Raw genomic sequence first — 22,779 nt, 5'->3', positions numbered from 1 at the left:
TAAAAAGCAAGGGGGGGAGTACTACATACTTTTTTCTTTGCTCGAATAAGCCACAAAGTGATACTACCTACGTTTTTCAAATAGCTGCACTACTTTGACTTTTGACACTATTTATTTATCTTACTTTGACCATAATTTTCTACCAATAAATGAAAGCGAATATTATTATGTAAAATGTTGTTGGGTTTATCTCAATGTAGTACGGAGTAGCATATTTTAAATATTTCAATTTTTTATACGAGTAAACTAACATATGCCGATATTAGATTATTTACAACTAATCATTATACTAAGACCTCATTCGCCAGAGTACACCGTCAATAGCGTCATTGAACTATTGAAGACATATTGGGCTAAAGCCGCTAAACACATCAATACGGGCAATATGTTATTTTTTTGGTGCAAATGAGCCATTAGGGCAAATAAATTACAAATGGAGACGAGAATTCGAACCTGAGACCTATTATACACAGTAACACAGACCCTCAGTCTTAACAATTAGGCCAAGACCTCGTTGGTATCAATACGGGCAATATGTAAAGACACGTATCCTTGATTGCTTGATTCAGAAAGCTGAAATTCAACCGTACTGAAGCCGTACCCTTAGTTCTGTTCTGTTCTTCCGAGGTCTAACAATCTCAGGTTTCCAAACCCAGGTACTCAAAACTGTCGTCTTTTTTAATCATCCCTTCTTTAATTACTGCTTGTCTGCAAAGTATTTTTGGGGAATCATAAAATTATGGAAAATTAATTAAAAAGATGAATTCTTGTATGAAGTTAGGGATGTCTAATTGCTTATGTTGTTGAATTTTTCCTGTAATTTACAATAATCCGTACGATATTCTGTTTTCAATTTGGCAACGATTCCTGTGATGTTTGAGCTGTTTTTATTTTAATTGTTTGGTATTTTCTATATGAATTTTCATGGGATTTATGCGTTCTGAAAATTTGAGCCCACGAAATTGGTTTATTGATTGTTATATGAATCCTGAATTCATGGTAGAAGGGATAAAGTGTTACAAAATAGAGGAAATTATTGAGGAATAAACGATTTCGGGTTCGAATAAGTTATTGACTTGTGATTATTAAGTTGTTGTGGCATATAGAACATTAGACTGTGTGAATCACTTAGGAGAAAGGATGTATGTTGTTGTCAATGCCTTGCATCTAATTACTTTCCCTACATTATTAGCATTGGTTTCGATATGTTTAATTGTCGTAAGTTATGAATTGCATTCTGAACTGTCTTTTATTGACTAAGAATGAAATGATAGTATTGAATTTTGTTTAATTTTTCTGTTTAAGGTAACCTGATGTTTAGTTTTGTAATGCTAGTTCGTGTTTCGTTGACTTGAGAAGGACATGGTTGATGTCAATGTAAGTAAAAGCAAACTGAGGGAAGCGACTGATTCTGAACTTTCTGATTCTGATTCTGAAGGTATATTTACCTTCAGTCATTATTTCTGATCACCTTATGATACCTTGTATCCGTTTGACTCCGTTTTTTAATCCATGAAAGAGTTCTTTGTGCAGATGATAGTAACGAGGTTTCTGATTCAGAGAACCTTTCTGACATAGATGATGCAGAGGTCTGTTATACTTGTTAATCTCACTGATTCTCTATCATTTTGTGATTCAATTTTTTTTTTTTTGTTGAAAGGACATGACGACTTGAGGATTTAGAGAGTTAGAGAGTTAGAGTGGTAAAAACCTAACAATAGACAAAGAAACAAATGTTAAACCTGATAACATTGTCATTCACCTCAGGTGTGCTTCACTGAAAACGCACTTGCAGGAGCTAAAAATGCATACTGTAGAATAGTAGTATTAAATGTGAGGGGATGTTCAACTTTTTTTTGGACAAATTCTACTTTAAGCCCTAATTTTCTCTACTGATGCTGCTTTCCCTTAGAAGTTCATAAGTCAAAATCCGCCTCTTTTTTTTTCTGTTGTCCAGATTACTCATGTTGCAAAGAATGTCAAACATTGACAATGCTCTTTTTGGGTTATGGAAAACTCTAAACACACATTACCTTTTACTAGTCGTGGATATCATTTACTCTTGTGGCTCATTTCATGAGGATTTCTCAAGAATTATGAGAACAAGGGTAACAACTTCATTGTAATGTGTCTGTTTGTAATAATGAACTTTAGCCTTTGAGTGAAAATTTTCTTCTAATTGTCTTATATTGCACCTTTTTCTTCATTTTGTAGATTGGAAGCTACTTAAATAATGACAAAGAAAAGCATTTCAAGAAAATAATCTGGGAAATGATGAATCGGAAGTATCTTCAGGTGACCAAATGTTCAATGCTGTAATTTACCATGTTCTAGCATCAATATCCCGAGGGAGGACATGTAGTTTGCACTATTTAAGGAAATATTATGTTCTTTGTCACTCTGGTCCTAATGTGAAGCTGATTGTTAACCCCCATCACTTTTGATCCTTGTTTCCTGAGCAAAGCAAGTAAATTGTTATTTGCTTATATTTTTGTTTGTATGCAGGATCAAGCCAAAAAAGGTGCTGCAGCTGATAATGTCAAGAACTCCAAAAGGGTGAGTTCTTTCTTTACTGCACTTGTGCACACTCTAGCTCCAAGTGCGTTCCTGTCACTGATTTTATATTGACCAACTATTGGAAATTATTTTCACAACATGCACAAAGTAGGAATTTACTTAAATCATCAATCGGATCGTGATAAGCTCAGGGAAACTTTTGTTGTGGAGGTTGAGAGGCATAGTATTCCAATAGTCTGGAAGTAATCTTGTGTTCTGGAAATATGTAATCAGCAATAGAAAGAATCTCCTGATTAAAATGTAAGGATTTCTGCTATTTAGCTGCATTGATGTGCTAAACTGTATAACTTTCGCGCATTTATGTTTGGGGATACAGATCAAGGCACTATAAAGCTACATAGTTGTCTACATATCTTTCCAACTCTTGTTTTCCAATAGGGGCGGGGTAGGCTTACGGCATAAGCTATTACAGTCCTGAATTACCTCAGGATCTGTGTATATCCTGTAATTTTAATAATTGCCTTAAACTTTGATCAATTTTGATTAGGATCTTCATGTATACTCTCTATCTCTGCTGCTTATTATGGAAAAATTGTTTGCAGGAACCCAGACATAAAAAGGCAACAGGTGTAAAGAAAACCCAATCGACAGCTAAACCAGCTCATCCAACATTGCCTAAGAAGGTAAGTGTGAAAAATGTAAAAGAGAATAAGTTTCCATTTACAGACTATGATGACTAATGTATTTTTGCACAAATTGGAGTCTTCTTTCACTTATGCACAATGTATGGTGAACAAATTATCTGATTGAATAACTAATGTTCTATACTGCAGAACTTGTAAATTCCCTTTGCATTCATACAAAATTTGAAATTTTAGCCTCTCTCTAACAATATACAAATTTTTTTCAGAGGCCTACCACTAGAATCAATTATGAAGCGCTGGCCAAAGTGCTAGATGAACCTGTAAGTCTTGGTTTTGTCAAGTTTCCTTTTCTTTCTTTGTGGTTCTTTAAATCTAGGGTTGTGCTTGTGCTTTACTAGTTTACTGTATACTTCTCATTTCGTAATCAAGAATCTGGTCATGGTATAAGAGAGCTGGAAGTTCTTATGAACTTTTTGTCATTCTCTGGATGTGTTTGAATTTCAGGGTAAGGGGGGATTTATATATCTCAAAATAATCCTTTCCGCTTTATCAACAGCTTTTTTTGTATAAATTGTTTTTTACCACCTAAAAAAATCGAAAATTTGTTTTTTACCACTTAAAAAACTAAAACTTCTATTTTACCACCTAAAAAAACAATTAAAACTTGTTTTTTACCACCTAAAAGATGAAAAATAAATGAAAAATGTTATGTGAGGCCACAATAACGGTAATATTTCTGATATGTTCTCTGCTTCCACGTTTGCATTTATTTAACTTCCTTCTCTTCCCCTACTTCTTTCTTTTCCATGAATTTACATAATTTTCCCCCATTAATTCACAAAATTGACTAAATTCAATGACGAAAAAGAGAGGAGGGTGAAAGAGGTAAAGAAAATCACACATGTGGTGTAAAATATTGGAGGGAAATTGAATTATTGAGCCCCACATAAAGGTTTCATCTATTTTTCCGTTTTCAGTTGGTAAAAAATAAGTTTTAAATTTTTTTCAGGTTTTAAATAAGTTTTAAAATACAAGTTTTAGTTTTTAGGTGGTAAAAAAATAAATCGACTTTTATAGGTGGTGTAAAAACAATTTATCTTTTTCTATTTAATTAAAAAAAAGTTGTTTGTATGGTTAACAATCATGTACAGTCATGATCAATTTCCTGATCCCTAACTAGCAATGCTCTGCTTGCCTAGCAGTTGCCTTCAGATTGCTCAAAGAAAAGACGGACAGATTCAGTAGAAAATGCAGGCGAAAGTTCAGCTGGAAATCAGGTGAATGACGATGCAGAGAATGAAACCGAGGATGGAGAAAATGGCTGGGAAGACGATCCAAATTATTCAAATTATAATAATCAAGAGGAAGAGTACAACTACGATGACGATGATGGGTTATTTTAAGCAACTAGAATACTGACAATACTTACATAGAATGTGTTATACTGAGTTATAAAGGGTTATTGAAGTAAGTAAATGTACACTAGTAGAAACAGCAACATGTATGAAGTGTAAGACAATAGATGTTGAAGTGGAAAATCTTGCAGGCTAAATTGCTTGTTTGAATGGCCAGATTGTTCATCTGCTACATTTTTCTAAACATCCCCAAATTACCTTGTTTTCTGTTATTTATTTGGATTGTTATTTTTTATGGGTTCTTTATCTCAGTAGATTGATGATTTTTGCTGGTTTCCAAATGTTCCAAGGACAAATTTTGGATAACTATTGTCCTTTTTTCTTTTGAATTATACATGTGGTGTATGTTAGTGTGGTTACGTGTTAGGGATGTTTCGTTATCAGAGGTTTGGGGGAAAATACTTTTTGAGGTGAACTAGGGATTGACAATTTTAAAAAGCTAACGGGAGTGTTGGAAATAGAGCATTTTTTGCATTAGAGGTTTGAAAAAATGGATTTTAAATAACAACCTTTGTATTGTCTAAAATTAAAACCCTTACCAACCTACATCACTTTATGTTGTTGTCTTAAATGGTCATTTTACACAAGTACTAGAATTTACACGAATAGCTAATACAAACACTTAATCCAATCAACTAATACAAACCAGCTAACGGCCGACAACTAACATCTAATTGCCAAAGAGGGCCTCATCATTTACATGTAATTTGTGTAATGCTATGTGCATGACATTTTAGTTCTTGATTATTTCCTGAAAGTTCCTTCAATCTTGTACTTAACATCATCAATATAAAGAAGAAGAGCACAAGCTTCTCGGATGCTTGAAGAATAAGATAGATAGATAGATAGATAGATATGCTGAATGCTTGAAACTATTAGTTTATATTACATTGCAGAGGAGAACAAGCCTCTTGAACGCGTGTTGTTTTCCAAAGATATTGATCAATCGATCTTCATCTTCTTCCCCTAATCTTTACATTTGATCTCTTAATTATGTTCTATTTGTAAGATATGGTTCAAACTCCGTTGGCTTTACCATAAATCAGAGACGCATACTTGGCTATAGCTTCTTCAGGTGATTGTCGAAGTTGTGCTAACACAGGAAATAACTCTGAAGAACGAATGCATTGTCTGCAAGGTGAGTGTGTACACATTTTGTCCAAAGCAAACAGAACAATTTTCAGAGGAGACTCGTTCACAGCATCCCTTCTCGGAGGATTCAAGGCTACTGTTGAGCAGTCTGATACCACCTTAAGTAAAGCCTGCAGATATGGAAGTGAAATTCCATGTTATTAAAGACAAAATTCTGTTAGTCAAAGCATATATCAATTGAGAAATAAACAATAGGTCTTGGACACACTTTTGTAACTCTTACCTAATTCTTGAAAATATGAATTTTTGTTTACACAATGTTCTTGCAAAACAAACCTGAATGGGAAGATCTCAGAGAAGCATTTCACAGTGACATTTCGAAATTATATTTTAACATGATTATCTTCCCCCTTTACTGGTCTACAAGGAGGCCTTTTCCATTTGACAAAATATATGTGAGACCCTTTTTTTGGCTAATTAGTACAGGAACTTCTTTTTTTGGTTGAACCTGTAATTTTCTTATCTCCAATTGGAGTAACATTCAAAAAGATCCAAATTTACTTCTTCTACTCTTCACTAAATCCTGTTATACAATTTTTCGAATTCCATATTATTAATCCCTCAGATAATATACCACTGAGATATTAGGAAAAAAGTTCCAGATGTAAACAAATGGGGGAGTGAGCTTCTATCAGTAATGTTCTTTCCTCTCAAATCCCACCAACCAACTAAACTCAATACTGACATTGTGTAAGAAACAGAAAACAACAAGCTAAAGCAAGCATATTACTCCAAATGTAATGAAGCAAACCTGTATAGCACCATGAGACACAATGTCTTCACAGAGTTTGCTGGAATTGCGAACAAGATTACTTAGAGCACCAGCAGCATTAGCTTTTGTCTTGTCTTCCTCAGGTGAAAGCAGCAGATTTGTTAGTTGATGTATGGAACTTCTAAGTTCATCATACAGCAAACTGTTATGGAACGCTGCATTTCCAATCTGAAACAGCATTTGAAAGAGTTAACATACATATCCCAAATTACTGACAATACAAAAATGGTAATCAAAGTAACTGTACAGTGGTGAAGCAAGATAATAGGTATTTAAGCAGACAAATCTTACAGCAAAACAGGCAAATTTCCTGGTACGCTTGTCCGTGTCAGCACATCGATCGATGAGTAGACTGATGATTCCATGTCTTGCCTGAGCACCAAACAATTAGGAAACACATACAAGTATACTACATGTATGAAGTAAATTACTCTGTATTAATTAAAGAATGCCAGGAAAAAAACGTATGCGACCACATGTCATTGCTATAGGAGAGGAAGTCCCTACAAGCATAAGGATTGCTTAACAACAGTAAAAGAGCAGAGCTTCAGTCTGCAACCTACCAGTGAATCATAAAAGTAAGAGCTATGCCGACACATGTTTCCTATAGCACTACAAGCCTTTGCACGTAAATCAGGATCTTTAGAAGTGAGGAACTCCTTTAAGCGTGTCAATATGTTTGCCTTGTCGATGTATTCATAGAAACCCTGCAAAACATACATGACACGTTATTTGAAGCGGGACTATAATATATTTTACTTTTCAACAGACTAAAACAGTCTTAAGCCTGTATTTAAGACTAAAGAGAGATGGTGAGAGCTTTAGATATTCAGTTCTTGAAGAAACAATAAAAAAAAGAGATTTCTCATCTTTAAGTTTACAGTGCAAATTAATATACTATTGCACAAAGGACAAAAAAGACTAATAGTTATACTTTGAAATTTGAGTGAAGGGCATTATGTTAGTCAGGTGTTTGTTCTAGAAGGCATGAGGTACTTCAGGCAATTGTGTTTGGGAGCGAGTACAAGGAAAAACCAGGAAGCGAGGCACATGTTTCACAACTACAAGACTCGTTGCTAAAGAAAGAATATTATTTGTGACAAACTCCAGCAGATTGCAGAAAATATTAGATGAAAACAGCACAAAAATTTCCACTTTTAACAAACACAGATAGTTAGATTAATATCATATGAGATATGACAAAGCAATAAAAATCCACAATTTCTTTCAGGTAAAATTAAAAAGCAACAGGACAAAACTAGGTCTCAAAGGTGCGCCACAAGAGCCCATTAATTGCACTTAGTAATATCACTTGAAGTGCCACTGGCTCCTCATGACTCAAGTTGGTAGAGCCTAGTTGTGCCTAAGCTATACATATGCACTTTCTAAAATATTGGTTATAACAAATATCAAAATCTATAGGCCAATTTGATGTTAGTGAGTAGAACTGAACCCCAATTCCAGCATTTTTCATCAAGAAAATAGCAGATAAAAGAAAATTCTGATTTTATAATAAACTAACCTTGTTCATACGTGCTAGTTCAGATACGACCATGAGGACATCAAGGATGACGCCTTTCGGGCATGAACAATCAAACAATCTCCTTATCCTGGAAGCTTGCAGTATCCCCTTCCCCACAAGAGGAGCCAAGTGTTTATGGCTAGTCATTTTCGCAAGAAATGCCACTGGCCTTTGCATATCTTTTAACTCCAAACCATCAGCACATCGCAAAATTATGATAGGCAATCCTGCCTGCAGCCAGAAAGAAGGGATTGATTATCAAAAATTTATGGACGGGGAGCATAAAAGCTAAAGAAGGCAAAGCTTTCAAGAAGTTGTTTCAATATGATATACTTAATGCTTGCATTTACTGTGAAATGTGCATGAAGAACAGCAGTTAAATATATACTCATTACTCACGCATGTGCAACAGTGAAAATGATAAATTCTTGTAAAAATTTCCGATTGCACTCCATAAACTGCAACGAGTTCATGAAAGACAGCAGTAAAACCACTTAGTTTAACTCATTGTTCATGCAAGTGAACATGATAGTATTCTTCATACAGAAAGACAGGTCATACACTTTCATTCTCAGTGCCGGTCATGCAGAATTATGATAAAGTACATGTATAAATTATCAGAAAACATGTCCATAGATTTGCTTCCAAATTCATGGAGGCATAAAAGTCGTACAATTTGGATATAGAAATGGTAAAAGACTATCTAACCTCTAGAAGAATCTTTGTGTACTTTTCCATGTTTTCCTTGATTGCTTCCGTAATGTCTGAGTCTTTGCTGCATACTTTTGCACCAGGTGAATCTACATTAAGTAGAAGTCCACTACTCATGGAAGCAGTGGTAGATGGCAAACCAGAGGCATTTTGAACGGCAACAAAAGGAAAGGCCAAAAAATCAATCACTGCATTTATGATATCCCTCACTCCACTCTTCCCCCCGCTAGGCCCAGCCCAAGTTTTAAGGAGCTTCAGATGAGCATCAGATACCAAGTCGCGAATACATTCAACATGTTCATTCCGCAGTAATATCTGTCGGAAAGTCACAGAGCTACCTGGAAGGCAATGGCTTAGACATGAAATAGCCCACAATACTCCAGTAGGAGATAGCCCAACTAGATCGTAACCTGTTGCTTGAGAATCAACGCTAGGATTGTTTCCCAGCAAATCTATAAGGAGTTGTGGTAGTCCACTAGCACAAAATTGTTGGACAGCCAAAGGTCCTCCCCATTTTAATCTACATTCAAGCAAGCCAACATATCCATCCCGTAGCCCATGCCAATAAGAAAGCATATATGTGGCATTGCAGTTGTTCTCATGCTCGACTCTATAATTCATTTTGAGGAGGTCACACAGAGTAGCAGTTCGAGGGACAAAAGGCATTGCAATATCAGATAATGAAGACTCAGCTGAAGATCCAGTCTCAAGAGATAGAATACATGCAAAGGCTAGCATGGCAGATGCACAGTGAGGGTGAAATGAAGATGGAATTCCATCATCAAAAGAAAACAGTTGCGCAAGTGATGACAGCCTTGACTGCTGTTCCTTTGAGGTAGTAGTCAGAATGGATGTTGAGTATCTTCTCCCAACCGACTTAAATGATTGAGCAATCGTTGCAAGCAGCAAACATGAATGCAAAGCAAGCCCATGAGGATTAGCTAATTTGCACTTCGAGCCATTAGCTTCACCAATTTGGGTATTTTTGCTCAAATATGGTCCACAGAGAGATATTATGGAGAATATCTCAGAAACAAACGTGTGATCCCCTCCACCACTAACCTCTGTTGTCACAGGCAAAGAACTGGGAAGGCCACAAAGTACACTCGGCAATATTCCACTGCGCATAGAACACCTCAGTAGGAGCTGAAACAAAAAGAAACCTCATGTTAAATTTGTTTAATAAAATATCAATGAAAATTTACATGTATACACTGTTTGAGACACATCTGAAAGACTCCTGCTTCATTGATTTATAGTTCCCGTTTTGATTTCTTGAGTTAAATCCAGAAACCTCATGTTAAATTTTTTTAATAGAATATCAATGAAAATTTACATGTTCAGACTTTTTGAGACACGTCTGAAAGACAGTCCTGTTTCATTGATTTATAGTTGCCGTTTTGATTTCTTGAGTTAAATACATAAACAAGGTGGTTGCTTCTAATCTTTAAACCAAATAAAACATTCAACATCTCCACCACATACAGGATATGATATCTGATATATTCCTAGTAAGAGAAAGTTCTGATAAGGAAAGCAATCTTTTATGATAAGCCTGTAAAAAAAACAGAATACCCAAAACTTTTGACATGATAAATACAGTTTGTCATTACCTCTATCCCTACCACAGGGTTGGTTAGCAGTAATAATAGAAGGCCTGTGTTCTTACGTAAAGCAGGGTTTCTAGAATCTCCAATAACTTGTAGTTTCTTACAAGACTATGATAAAAGGAAATCACTTCTATGTGTAACCTATTGCCAAATCATTTAACGAGCATGGATGATTCTAGGGTGTGGTTAGGAGATTAGTCAGGGATTATTCCTGTAAGCCCTTACTTATTTGAATCATCCTCCTAAATATCCTACATTTCCACTAGCAAATTTCATCTGGAAAGCAAAATGCTCTCAAGATAAAAGATATGTTCGGACACTAGCTTTGGGAAGGATCGACACGAACTATACGCTTTAGAAGCGTAGACTTGAAGTTGGCTATCTCACCAGATATATGCTTGCTTTGCCAAGTTAACAGTGAATCTTGCTAACATGTTTTCGTACACTGAAATGGCTAGTTATCTCAGAAGAAGACTCTTTACAGTCTATAAACAGGAGATTTGGGAGTGCTCTTCAAACATTCAGGAGTGTTTACAAATTTGGGGTTTGGTAAGGCAAACTATAAAAGACAATCTTGTGGTGCATTTGGCTAGAAAACAATGGTCATTTTTAAAAAAATATTATTATCCCGCATGATTTTCTTTGGGATAAAGTGACTTACTTAGCTTCATTATGGGCTAAGGCCTAAGGTGGTTGGGGCTTTTCCCAAATTATTCTCAAGGGGAGAACAAAAGAATTGGGCTAATCTGTAATTTCAGTAGAGTTTCTTTGTGAGAGCACCTTGTCTTCTTTCTATGTTTAGATGTTACCCTTCTTAAGATTGCATAAATTATTATTTTTTATAAAAAGTAAATAAAGAATACACATTGTAGACCATTTTAGGTTTTTAACATTCCTGGCTATCAACAATAAACTGCCTATTCACACCAAAGGATGGAAGAAAAGATCCGAATCAAAGGCATAATATCAAACCTGGATACCAGCTAAGAGCACAGCTTCATTGCGCTGACGAAGGCAGTACAATATAGCACAATGAACTGGTTTGGAATCCAGAAATGCTCTTGTTATAGCATCAAGAACTTTCTCACAATCGGTTCCAATATCTGGAGACCTGTCGTGCTCTCTGATATCAAGTCGGGCTAATGAATGGCTGCGCAAAGAAGTGAGTGGAAATGTCCCAGCTTTCTCTTTGAGTGACAAACTTTCCAATGCATTAATTAAAAACCAAAGTGCTTTACATCCTTCCGTAGCAACACGGGACAAATTAGCAGAACCCGAAATCAAACTTGTTCCTGAAGCTGCTAAGCACGCACAAAGTTGATCAACCAAACCACTTGTTTTAGCATGATCAAGGATTTGCTTCAGTATATCCATAGGAGGGACGGAAGGAGAAAATGTTTTAATAGCCGAAGTAACTTGATTTAACATGACTGCAATAGAGGAGGTAGATTCATAAAGAACTCTGCCACTCGAATCTTCTGAACTACTAAGGACCTGTCATGAAGGTAAAAGTTTCAGATTTGAGAAATCATTTTAAGTTAGCTAAAGAATACTCAAAGAGAATGAAGAGCACAAAACATTTTGCTAGCGGACAATTAAGTGCTACGGTGAATAGGGTTCAAAAGTGGTTCCACTCCTTCGAAATACCATATATCAAGCATAGAGCGTCACCTTTAACCCTGTCAATAGACGATGGTAACTTTGGGAACCAGACCAATAACAACAACATCAACTAAACACCACCAACCTGAGAAATTAACTTTTACAGAAGAGAAATTTCCCAGCATGGAATGGCCATCACAAAAAAAATTTAAAAAAACGGCATTCAAATTGCAATAATATTTATAAGTCCTATATTGTGCTAATAGTGCAAAGTCAAACAAGTAAGTTGCTCTGGTATCTGACTCATTTTACTATGACTGAAGCATAATACCTGTCTGGCAATGCTCTTCAGCAAAGAAAAGAATGAAACATAATAACACAAGTGCCTTCCAAACGGACAACCAACTTTCTGGTATATGGAAAATTCTCTCATAGAACAGTCCAAATGCATATTTAAGACAAAATGTGAAAAACCATTCTTTGTATTCTTTTTTATTAGATAACCTTTATTAAATGCAATGCTCAACAGTATATTATATACATAAGTTGTCGCATCTATAAAACGTCCATAAAGGGCAAAAACCTACTGGAAATTTTGAAAAACTAACCTGTAAAAACAGCTCGACAAGGGCAACCCACTGGGTAAAACATGAGCTCCCAAAGCTGTCTCCACCACCATCAATCAATTTTCTAATAATCATAAAACTCTGCACAGACAGAAAGCATAACTCAAAAATGGGGTTCTCCAATAGAAGGTAAAAAACTCTTTCTGTGGCGTGATAACATATAAACAAAATTGAGATTTTAAAGTGAAGCTGATATTTAGTTGTAAGTTAAATATGGTGGCAATAAATGACTTCCAAAATCACAAAAAAGACCGCGAGACAATTAAGTAGTGCTATTAGGTTTCTTGAAATTACTACTTTGTATGTTCTTTAGCTCTTCCCGTGACTGTATTGGAAGCAGGGCCTAAAAGCAGACATCAACTGCGTATTTGCACGAAGTATTAAATATTTCACGATACTAATTGGTATTTCCAACAATATAACTGAAGCAGATATGTTTTTCATTGCAGAAAGGTCAGATTATTTAGAAAATGAAATTTCAGGACCTACAGGGTTTCTTTGAAGCAAGATTTTTGTTCTCTTGGTTCTCTAGCTAGGTGCCAAATTTTCAGTATTTTAAGGATGCAATTCAAATATTTTTAGCTACCTACTTATGCCTAACTAATTTACATATGATAAGCTGCAAGGCTTCCTGTGTTTTTTTTTTCTTTCTTGATTGGTTCCATTCCATCTCCTACTTTTTTGAAAAATTGAATAAAATATATATCAATGGATCAAAAAATTAGGCTCAGAACTCGTGAGAGAACTATTAGGAAGATAGTAAATAAAAATGACATTTGATAGCAACAACAAAATGGAGGTAATGCTGGCAATCGAGAAAATTCAACAAGTATTGATATGAAAACTTATTCAAAACTAATACAGAACCTATGGTTCTACAGGTACTTAAATAAATAAGACGTGTACATTTTTCTTAAATAACCGGACTGCAGTTTCGAATCAAAATAAAAAACGAATGTGAAACAGAGAACTACAAAAGAAATAAGCAATCAACTCAAATTTGAATAAGAATCACAAGCAATGGCGTATTTTTATTTTTGGAACCGAGAGATTCCTGAATTCGAATTTGGTGCATGTATAATACTTCAGCAGGAGTAACTTTTCGAGAACATCTGGAACATTCACTTCTGAACAGAACAGCCATTAATAGTCTCTTGTTGTAACGGGTCTAATACTCCAATATATTCATTGAAAAGTGATGATGTTGGTGTCTAGTTCCGATAAAGAAACAACAAAAACATACCTTAGCAATCAAGTCATAAGCATCAATCTTTTTTTGGCTAAGAAGAGCAGAAGTCAGCCCAAGAAGCTCAAAAATGATTTCATCCCGACTAGTATGTGTGACAGCATCAGCTGCAACTAAGTTTGAAAGAATTCTGAGTGACTGACTCAAATTGAGAATGTCTTCCTTCCTGCCAAAGTTACAACAGAAAATTTATTGATATTGCATAAAGCCAAAACAGGTGATTCACTTCAGTTTTGACAAAATCCCGTAGAAACTTTTCTTAACCACACCTCAAATTAGCATTCCGACAAAGCTCTGATACTGTTGTTCTAGCACATTTCTTAATGAAACAAATGAACAACCCAATATTTCGATGCTCAAGATGTTGAAGCTATTTATAATAAAGTATTTGCATTTTAATCAATTCAAATTGAGTGTGAAATGGCCAAAACTATGCAAAACAGTTCAAAGGATACAACTAATGCTGTTGACAGAAACATATATAGAACACAAAAGAACAACAGGACTAGGCTATAAAAACAGTCAGAGAACTCCTATTAACAAAAATCTTGTACTCCATAGAAAATAAATTAGATTAAATTTTGGTCAATAAATGTACATAATCAAATTGAAGCTAAACATTCCTTTACCTGATACAGTTCCCAATTCCTTTAGAAAAGACTTTGACTGGCTCCAGAATGAGTGTTAGGGCCTCCTTTTTTTGGCCTATCACCTTCGCACCTTTGATGGTGCGAGAATTATTTTCCAGCCTATCTACTGGTTGACTGCCTGAACAAAGTATTCATTCTTGACATAAGAGAACAGAATAGATAAATATAATTAAGGTGATTATAATGGATACTTTAGACAAATAAAAAAGATGATTATAGTGCCAATTACAGTAAAAGAGAATAGCAGCAAGGTACTGCTGTGCTGCAGTATAAATGTGAAATGCGAAGTATAGATCTATTAGTGTATAATTTTAAATAAAGTTTTCAAAGAATAAAAAACACAGATTTGAATTTTCCAATAGTGTTCCATAAGACTAGAACAGATACCTTCCATTGTGAAAGGATGAAATATAATTGTATTTCATGACAAAGATAATACAAGACCATTATATTACAAGCATAGACAAGCTAAATATGTACAACGCTGATCAAATCATTTCAGAGAGATATGATATGAGAATTAAGATATTATCACACGTAGTATATTAACATAGTAAAGTCAAATATATGATACTCTACATTCAGAAAAGAGTCATGAAGAATATGTTGGATATAGCAGAATTCTTTCTCTAACAGAATATACAATCAAGACTTTAGTTTTGAGATGATCTTGGAATATCTTAGGCAATCCTTGACACATTGATCCCATCCACATGTACACTGGTGCAAATTGATGCCACCAAAAATACTCAAGCTTAAGTCATACTAACTCATAAGTTATCTTTTCAATTAAAAGAGAAGTAATAGGCTTTAACAACTTCCTGCAAAAAAAAAAAACAAACAAAATTGAAGAAGAAGAGGGTTTAACTACGTAATGGATTCAGAATAACAGATGCAAGATGCTGCAAGTGAGAGAAGTGACCAGTCACATTAAGTGCATCAGTAATTCAGTATCCAAACAATAACTACATAATGGATTCAGAACATTTGTCAATAGGACAATAGAATTTCAGCACAGTATGATAAGGTTACAATAACCTGTAGGCCCAAGAGATGCCTCTGTCACGGCCAAGTCAGACTCGCTGGGTTGGGCATCAGACAGAAGTCCTGGTGAATTACTATCAGAAGCACAAGGGGTATGATTATTACCTGTGGCAGTAGCAAGTAATACAGTTCAGTAAACTATAGTTGCCTAACAGTAAGCTGAATGTGGGTGATTGGTAACTGGTAAGGCCTTACTTTCAGGAGTGACAGTCTTAGAGCGTACTGGCGGGGGAATTTTTGGAGCCTCACCTCTCCGAGCAGCTTCACGCCCCATTGGCGGCTTTATCGGAGAAAGCAATTCCTGAGGAATAATTAAGCAAATACCAATATTAGTCATCTGCTAAAATTATTTGAAAAATGCCTCCACCTACAAAACAAGACCACAGTACCCTTGTCTCCAAATCATCTGAAGAATCTTTAATAAACGGGTGCTCAAGAAGGCCAGGCCAAGAGAGTCTTTGCTGTGGGACCTGATACCCAGGAATGAAATAATAAATTAGCATGAGTTCCAGTAAGACTATTCAGAAGGCTAGGAAAACAGATGTGATGATGTAAATAACCTTATTAAGTAATCCTTTCAAGAAGCTTTTAAAATCTGGGCTCATATTTTCAGGATACTTAACTGGATCCTGCAAATAAAGGAAATAAACTCACGTTTTGGTGGAGCTATAATTTATATTCCTGATAGCATCAGCAGTTTAAACTTTACAGTAGTACCTTGATAATATGTCGTATAAGTGCATACACTGAGTTGGTATAAAATGGAGGTTGGCCAACAAAAAGCTCATACCTGGTGCACAGGCAAGTTAGTGATGTCAAATATGATTGACTTTTTACTGTGCTGATACAAGTATTAAAGTAAAATGAAAACCAGTAAATTTTGAGGTAGGCTGTAAGCCAATGGCATCATTGAGGAGGTTGAGGTAAAATTGGTTATGCATATGATTACAGCGGGATCGGGATAATGTCGAGGTACATACAAAATCACTCCAAGAGACCACAAGTCAGCTGTGTGGTTGTACGGTTGTTCACGAACAAGCTCAGGAGCCATGTATAATGGAGTGCCTGATACAGTCAAATGCATTGTGCATATGAGCAAAAGAAACAGCAGTAACATTTTTAATGGATACATGACCAACTTCTTTAACCCTTTCTTTTTTGCATTGTTTGGAACTGGTGGGAAACTAACAAGGGGTTTGAATGTAAAAGAAAACTAATTGAACAACATAAATGGAAAATTAAGTCCACAGAAAAACAAGCAAAAAGCATTTGCATCAACCATAATGAACTTGGAAAGTAGAAAGTTAGGTCTAAAGTTTACTACCAAAGCAAACAAATCACAAAACTGACCTTTAATGGAGCGAAGTACAACAGTGTTCATTGACATGGCACGAGCAAACCCAAAATCGCAAAGCTGAAGTAAAGAAGACCACATATAAGTACAAGTAGAAGCAATTGGAAAATGAAACAGTAGTACAATAATATCTAATAACACAAACTTAACCCTATTGTCTCTAAGGAGGTGACCGCACTCAGCGGGAAAAGGGGACTAGATGTAGATAAATTTATCCTTGTGCTAACCGCTAATAGAGAGATTGTTGCCAATTGACCCTTAATATGAGACGCAATAGCAATAAAAGGCACAATCAGTTTACTGAGCCATTTCAAGTCAACCCATTATAGTATAAAACCCAGCGAATAGTGAATCTTTGGCTCCGTATTGGACAATTACAGAGTCATAGTCATATCAATCAGACTATGTAATTATGTTAATCCGTGAAACTACAAGCAAGTTGACTTTAAGTAAAGGGCTTGGAAACATAATGTTTCTTTAGCAATGAATATAAACTATTACCACAGAAAATGAGGATAGAAACTATGGATAGGTAAAGGGCCAAAAGTAAATATGTCAGGTAAAAAGTAGAGTAAACGGATAGTTTCTGTATACCTAACCTTAACAATGGAGCCTGAACCAATAAGGATATTCTGCGGCTTCATGTCCCTGTGAATAATTCGATTGGAATGCAAGTAATGCAGCGCTTTTACCTGGAATTTTGGCCAGCAACACAATTAAAAACCACTTTTATTCATTTCAAGTGAAACCCATCAAATATCACACAGTACTTTAGAGCGAAGGAATGTAGAAGTTTGAGAAACACTTTGAAGAGAAAAATGATACGATGTAGATAAATAAAAGAAACTTAAAGATGAAACTGTACCAACTGCTTTGCAATTGCTTTAACTTGTTCCTCAGGCAGGCACTTATCATCCTCAAGGACCTCAAAAAGTTCACCCTAGACCATAAATAAATTCCATCAATTATCATACACGAAAATACTAGAGAAATGCAAGTAGTAGATGCCTTAACATACTTGTGCAGTATGAAAGGGAACCGTAATGTTTCTTCAATGCATGCATCAAGGTCCCCCAAGTTATTTCAAGTCTAGCACTATTCATACAGACAACTGTGGCAGACGTGCATCTGCAGTTTGCCTTTCAAAAGTATGAAGCGGGGAGAAAATAACCTGAGCAAACTCTGTGACTACACAGAATTCTTGTGCAGTCTCAAAGGAGTCGAGCATTTCTATAATATTCTCATGTTTCAGCTTTCTGAGTATCTGGAAATTACATGAAAAAAAGTAACATCAGTAAGTCAGGTAACTGTCACAGTGATCATAGAATGGAATAGATGACTACAAACCAATTGCTTCTGCAAAAAGATCTAAGACAAGTAATTGAAGAACAAACAAACACACATAGTAACTGAAGGTAAAACAGAAACACTTCGCATTTTTCAGACCTCAACAAAATCGAACAGCATGAGTTCAGGACACAAGGAAAATGAACAGGATAGATAACAAAGGAAAATAGCACAAGAAAAAATATAGATCTGTTTTAGTGTATGTTAACATATTTGCACGAATTGCAACTAAAACATTTAAAGTCCAATGTCTAAGAATTGTAAAATGTAAGTCTCCGATACCAAACCCATAATGAATTCATGTGATATTTGTAGGATAACTTATCAAATCGAAACACGTGGATGAATCTCAGCAAACATCCCCTTAAACAAAGAGTGAGACTACGAAGGTGCCAAAGCATTGAGTATAACATTCCCTTCAGGAAGGTAAGAATGAAAAGAAGACCTGGGACTTTTTGAGCATGTAATAATAAGACCTGGGACTATATCTTAACCAGTGACAGTCTGACAGATACTCAAAATTGTTCTGGGTAAATGATAATTCTAAGATTGTCCAAACATGGAATTATTGCTGTTAATGTTTCCTTACTTGGATCATTTGGATAACACTTCTCCAGTACAGTTTCAACAAACCCACAAACCTTCATTCCATTTTCAGCACCAATCATCAAGTACATAATACGATTCACAAGTACACTAATTAAGAAATTCAACTATAATTGCAACTCATAATTCGAATTCCAAAGTCCAAACTTCCCATGTATGAAACCAATTACCATTTTTAGAATAAAAGTTAATAAAAAATCTGCAAATATTACCTCAATCTCCTGCCTAAGATTGTGAAGATCTTTATCACTCTTCCCATGCTTCATTATAAACTTCATAGCAACAGTCTGCAGTTTTACAAACCCAAATCACTAATTAATCCGCCGGAAAATTATGTAAACCCTAAAATCAAACTATAAATAAATTAATTAATTAACCTGGCCAGTGAACTTTCTTCTTCCTTTGTAAACTTTGCCAAAAGATCCTTCACCAACAAGCTCAGTGACGTGATAATTTTCAACCCCCATTTCTTCCGATCTTTGACTCAATTTGATGAATATGCTTGAAATCGATAAGCTTGAAGTTGGAATTTGAAATTTCAATGCGATTTAATCAGTAGAAATTATCGGGTAGGGTTTACGAAATCCTGCGATTTAGGGGTGATTGAGGGATATCCGTTAACTGTGTGGTACGAGGGGTGGAGTTTTTGAATTTTTGCCGCTTCCTCGATTTTCAATTTATTTTTGTCAAAGTATAGGGCTTTAGTCTTGCGAGTTGCGAGTATGTGTTTGAATTAACTAAGGTTAAAAATTAAGGGTCTATACTCTATACTCTATACTGTGAATGATAAGTTTCAATTTTGAATTATCTCATGCGTATACGTTCTATTAAATATGATCCTATCAGTTGAAGAGAATGTATCATAAGTTAGTTGAGTAAGACTTGAGAGTTACTTCGTGTGACTTTAAAATTTGCTGAAAAGACTATGTTTCTTCTCAACTTATTTTTGTCCTACTTTACTTACTTTTTTATTTTTAAAAAAAAAACTTTTATTAGCTAATCTAAAAAATTAAGTAACTTTTTTTCAAATTCGAAATTTTGTCATTTCAGCAAAACTTAAATCTTGTAGCATAAAGCTATTATTCAAGTTTTATCTCTTTCTTTCTCACACAAAACCATTATTCTTAATACCTAAGCGGTTGGTAAAATACCGATTGCTACAACATTCGGTATTTTATTGGTTGCCTAGGCAGTCGGTAAAAACAGACGATAAAATTTGTCAACCCCTTTTCAATCGATAATTTCCCAAATAACGACCCCGTTTATATTGTCCACCCTTTTCGACCATCAACGCAGAACTTTATTTACCGTTTTAGACGGTTGGTAATGACGCGATTTCTTAATTAATTCATTTCGATCACTAATGTGAGTATGTTTTTCTTTTATGTCAAATCTATCAGGCATTACTCTTCCTAATTGTTTAATTTGGAGCTGTCCCATCAGTGTATCTTTGAGTTGGTGCATCCCACAAACTTTTTCTGTGCGACGAGAAACGAAGGGAGTGAAGTCATGAGCATTCTAGCATTGATGAATCTTCAAGGTTCTAGATGGAAAAGTCTAGAACAGTCTTGTATATTTGCAATGTTGTATCTAGCTAGAAGCCTCCATGTATGTAGAAGTTTCTAAAGAGATGGAAACATTTTAGATAGTGTTGGAATTATCCTTTGAACATTGTGAATATTCTAGACATAGGTGAAGGTGACTATAAATAGGTATCAAGTTGTTCACTTGTATGTAATTATAGAGTCTCAATAGAGTGTGTTTTTTTTTGTCAAATATAAGCATAGCAATATTCCAAATTAAATCTCTTTATGAAAACCAAGAAACTTAGTGTGTCAAAGTGTGGGGGCATGGGCATGCAAGTAAAGTTGAGTAACTTGTGTGTAAATCGTTCTATAACCAAAGAGTGAACTTTGTAGCTAGAAATCAAGGGAGGGATCATAGCAATTAACACCTCTAGCAAGAAACTTTGCATGTCAAACTAATTAATTGGGACTGAGAGGAAAGAAAGGTGGAATCTCTTACTCCAAGAGAACTCTTGGTTTGATCCAATTACTTTGAAGTCATAAAGATAAATCTTACTTGATTCATTTCATGTTTTGCAAAAAGAAACTACAAACAATTTCATAAATTAAATAAATGAAACGTGAAAAATTAACGAACGTAATACAACTTCTAGCAATGTAAGAAATCCCATTAAATTTGTCATTTTTACTTTTCTGTAGATATATTTGACTTTTTGTCGACGTAAAATATCTTAGACAAAATCAATCAGCCACGGCCTGAGGGTAGGGGAGGAGTGCAACCGTCTAGGGCCCAAGGTAGAAAGGGGCCCAAAATTTGAAATTGGTACAATGTATTAGTACAATTATAAATTAACGCGCTGAAGAACAAAAACATATCCTTGGCTCAGTAGTAAAGTGCTTCCATGTATACTTCGTGGTAAAGTGCTTCCATGTTATACTTCGGGCCTTGGGTTCCAGTCCGCGCGTCAATGAATTAATTCGCAACCCTTTGCATTATGTTTCACTCAATTATTTTGTGTTACTTTTTAGCTTTTTTTTAAATGCACTTTTATTTTTGAGGAATTGATTTTCTCTGTTTATTTTGCCTATGTTCATTATTAACTTATTAAAACTCTCTCTTTCATGTTAGCACTACGTTTAAGACAAATAAGTCCACACCGAGCTTACGTATGTAGTGCTTGATATCTAGAGCTTTTAGTAATGAAAGAAAACAAGAATAAATAACTACTAATATAAATATACTGATACTAATTTTTATTTTTTTTAACAAATAACAAACCTTATTATTTATATTGAATACCCAATACTATAATTAAATGATTATCTATTTTACTAATAGTTTGCAAGTGCTTATTAGCAACCGACCGATGAAATTCTAGAAGAAGATAAAATAATTTTTTATTGATTTGAAATTGAATATGTAGTGGATTGGACGAAAATTTTGATGCGTCTATTTCCCAATAGTGAAACGATATATTTCAATTATCTATTAGACATATCATTTTGAAAGGGTCCTAATCCCTTATTTCGCCTAGGGGCCCCAAAAAATCAGGATCGGGCCTGAAAATTTGTTGAAGGTGGATACAATGGACATTAATGTTCTTTTTTCCTGACAGTCTTTCTTTGACTTTATAATGTTCTTTTTTCATCTGTTGTTGAGTTAATATTCATACATTTTGGTTTTGGATTTTAATCCAAATTAGTCACATACTCGGAATTGTTTTCTTTTTTAAAACAAACCACGAACTGTAGGACATTTTATGTATTTATTTTTGAAATTAATTCAAAAGAATCAACAAAAGTATACACGATAATACTTTTGGAAAACAACAAAACTGAATCAACAATTGACACAACACATATGAAAAGTTTAAGTTCAAACAGAAATTTTAGTAAAGTAAATATAGGCTTTGGATTTCCAACCCTGTTTTAACAGGTTTTTGGCATTAGAATTTCGAGGTTTCGGCTACTCACATAGAAGTGGGAAACGGGTCGTTTAGATCGAGTTCGGGTGGGATCAAATTCAGGTGAAGAGTTAGGTTTGGGTCAGGGTCATTTCAGATATATATTTGTCCAGTTAGTTATTCGTATTATGTGATTTCGATTAGAGTTCAGGCTTGAGACCTTGAGTCATGTAATCGGATACATGTCAGTTTTATCGGGTCTCCTCACGAGCCTAAAATTCATTCTTATACCCAAATTAAAACATGATTTTTTTTCTTTTCAAATCGCGATCCTACCCATGACCTCTATTTAGGCCCTGTTATGTTCGACTTATTTTGACTTATTTCAGACAAAATAGTTCAGATAAGTTCAGTTAAGTTCAGTTAAGTTCAGATAAGTTCAGTTAAGTTCAGATAATATAAGTTCAGCAAAAATAAGTTTTTTTCAGACATTTTTACACACAAATGAGTTTATTTCAGACAAAATAAGAC

General features: G+C 34.9%; 2 protein-coding genes across 3 annotated transcripts; one reads left to right on the top strand and one right to left on the bottom strand.

Moving 5' to 3' along the window:
- The first annotated feature begins 498 nt into the window (after positions 1-498).
- LOC110783104 (uncharacterized) lies at positions 499-4,760 on the top strand. Of its 2 annotated transcripts, none has more exons than XM_021987401.2 (8): positions 499-656; positions 1,336-1,438; positions 1,534-1,589; positions 2,215-2,295; positions 2,506-2,556; positions 3,120-3,200; positions 3,428-3,481; positions 4,364-4,760. In XM_021987401.2, the coding sequence occupies exons 2-8, from the start codon at positions 1,363-1,365 to the stop codon at positions 4,562-4,564; spliced, it is 600 nt and encodes a 199-aa protein (XP_021843093.2). In that variant the 5' UTR covers positions 499-656; positions 1,336-1,362; the 3' UTR covers positions 4,565-4,760. The 2 variants fall into 2 exon arrangements, with proteins under 2 accessions (XP_021843093.2, XP_056694403.1); XM_056838425.1 differs by having other exon boundaries at positions 537-656; positions 1,306-1,438.
- Positions 4,761-5,412: 652 nt separating this feature from the next.
- Positions 5,413-19,519, bottom strand: LOC110783103 (serine/threonine-protein kinase TIO). The gene is made up of 22 exons (XM_021987400.2): positions 19,196-19,519; positions 19,031-19,105; positions 18,037-18,129; positions 17,731-17,805; positions 17,465-17,557; positions 16,862-16,925; positions 16,492-16,576; positions 16,229-16,301; positions 16,072-16,140; positions 15,901-15,981; positions 15,707-15,812; positions 15,506-15,616; positions 14,447-14,585; positions 13,815-13,983; positions 12,554-12,652; positions 11,316-11,837; positions 8,731-9,879; positions 8,023-8,253; positions 7,064-7,207; positions 6,792-6,872; positions 6,480-6,668; positions 5,413-5,838 (listed from the first exon to the last, which is right to left on the bottom strand). The coding sequence occupies exons 1-22, from the start codon at positions 19,283-19,285 to the stop codon at positions 5,593-5,595; spliced, it is 3,984 nt and encodes a 1,327-aa protein (XP_021843092.1). The 5' UTR covers positions 19,286-19,519; the 3' UTR covers positions 5,413-5,592.
- Between the last annotated feature and the right edge of the window lie 3,260 nt (positions 19,520-22,779).

This window comes from Spinacia oleracea, chromosome 3 (genome assembly GCF_020520425.1).
Source record: "Spinacia oleracea cultivar Varoflay chromosome 3, BTI_SOV_V1, whole genome shotgun sequence".
Lineage (NCBI taxonomy): Eukaryota > Viridiplantae > Streptophyta > Magnoliopsida > Caryophyllales > Amaranthaceae > Spinacia > Spinacia oleracea.
This window is presented reverse-complemented; position numbering and strand designations above follow the sequence as displayed.

Coding starts and splice junctions, on each gene's coding strand:
- LOC110783103 (XM_021987400.2), bottom strand. CDS start 19,285: ATGGGGGTTGAAAATTATCACGTCACTGAGCTTGTTGGTGAAGGATCT. Junction 17,806..18,036: donor TAGTCACAGAGTTTGCTCAG/GTTATTTTCTCC, acceptor TTTATGGTCTAG/GGTGAACTTTTTGAGGTCCT. Junction 5,839..6,479: donor TGTCTCATGGTGCTATACAG/GTTTGCTTCATT, acceptor CCATATCTGCAG/GCTTTACTTAAGGTGGTATC.
- LOC110783104 (XM_021987401.2), top strand. CDS start 1,363: ATGGTTGATGTCAATGTAAGTAAAAGCAAACTGAGGGAAGCGACTGAT. Junction 2,296..2,505: donor TGAATCGGAAGTATCTTCAG/GTGACCAAATGT, acceptor GTTTGTATGCAG/GATCAAGCCAAAAAAGGTGC. Junction 3,482..4,363: donor CCAAAGTGCTAGATGAACCT/GTAAGTCTTGGT, acceptor CTTGCCTAGCAG/TTGCCTTCAGATTGCTCAAA.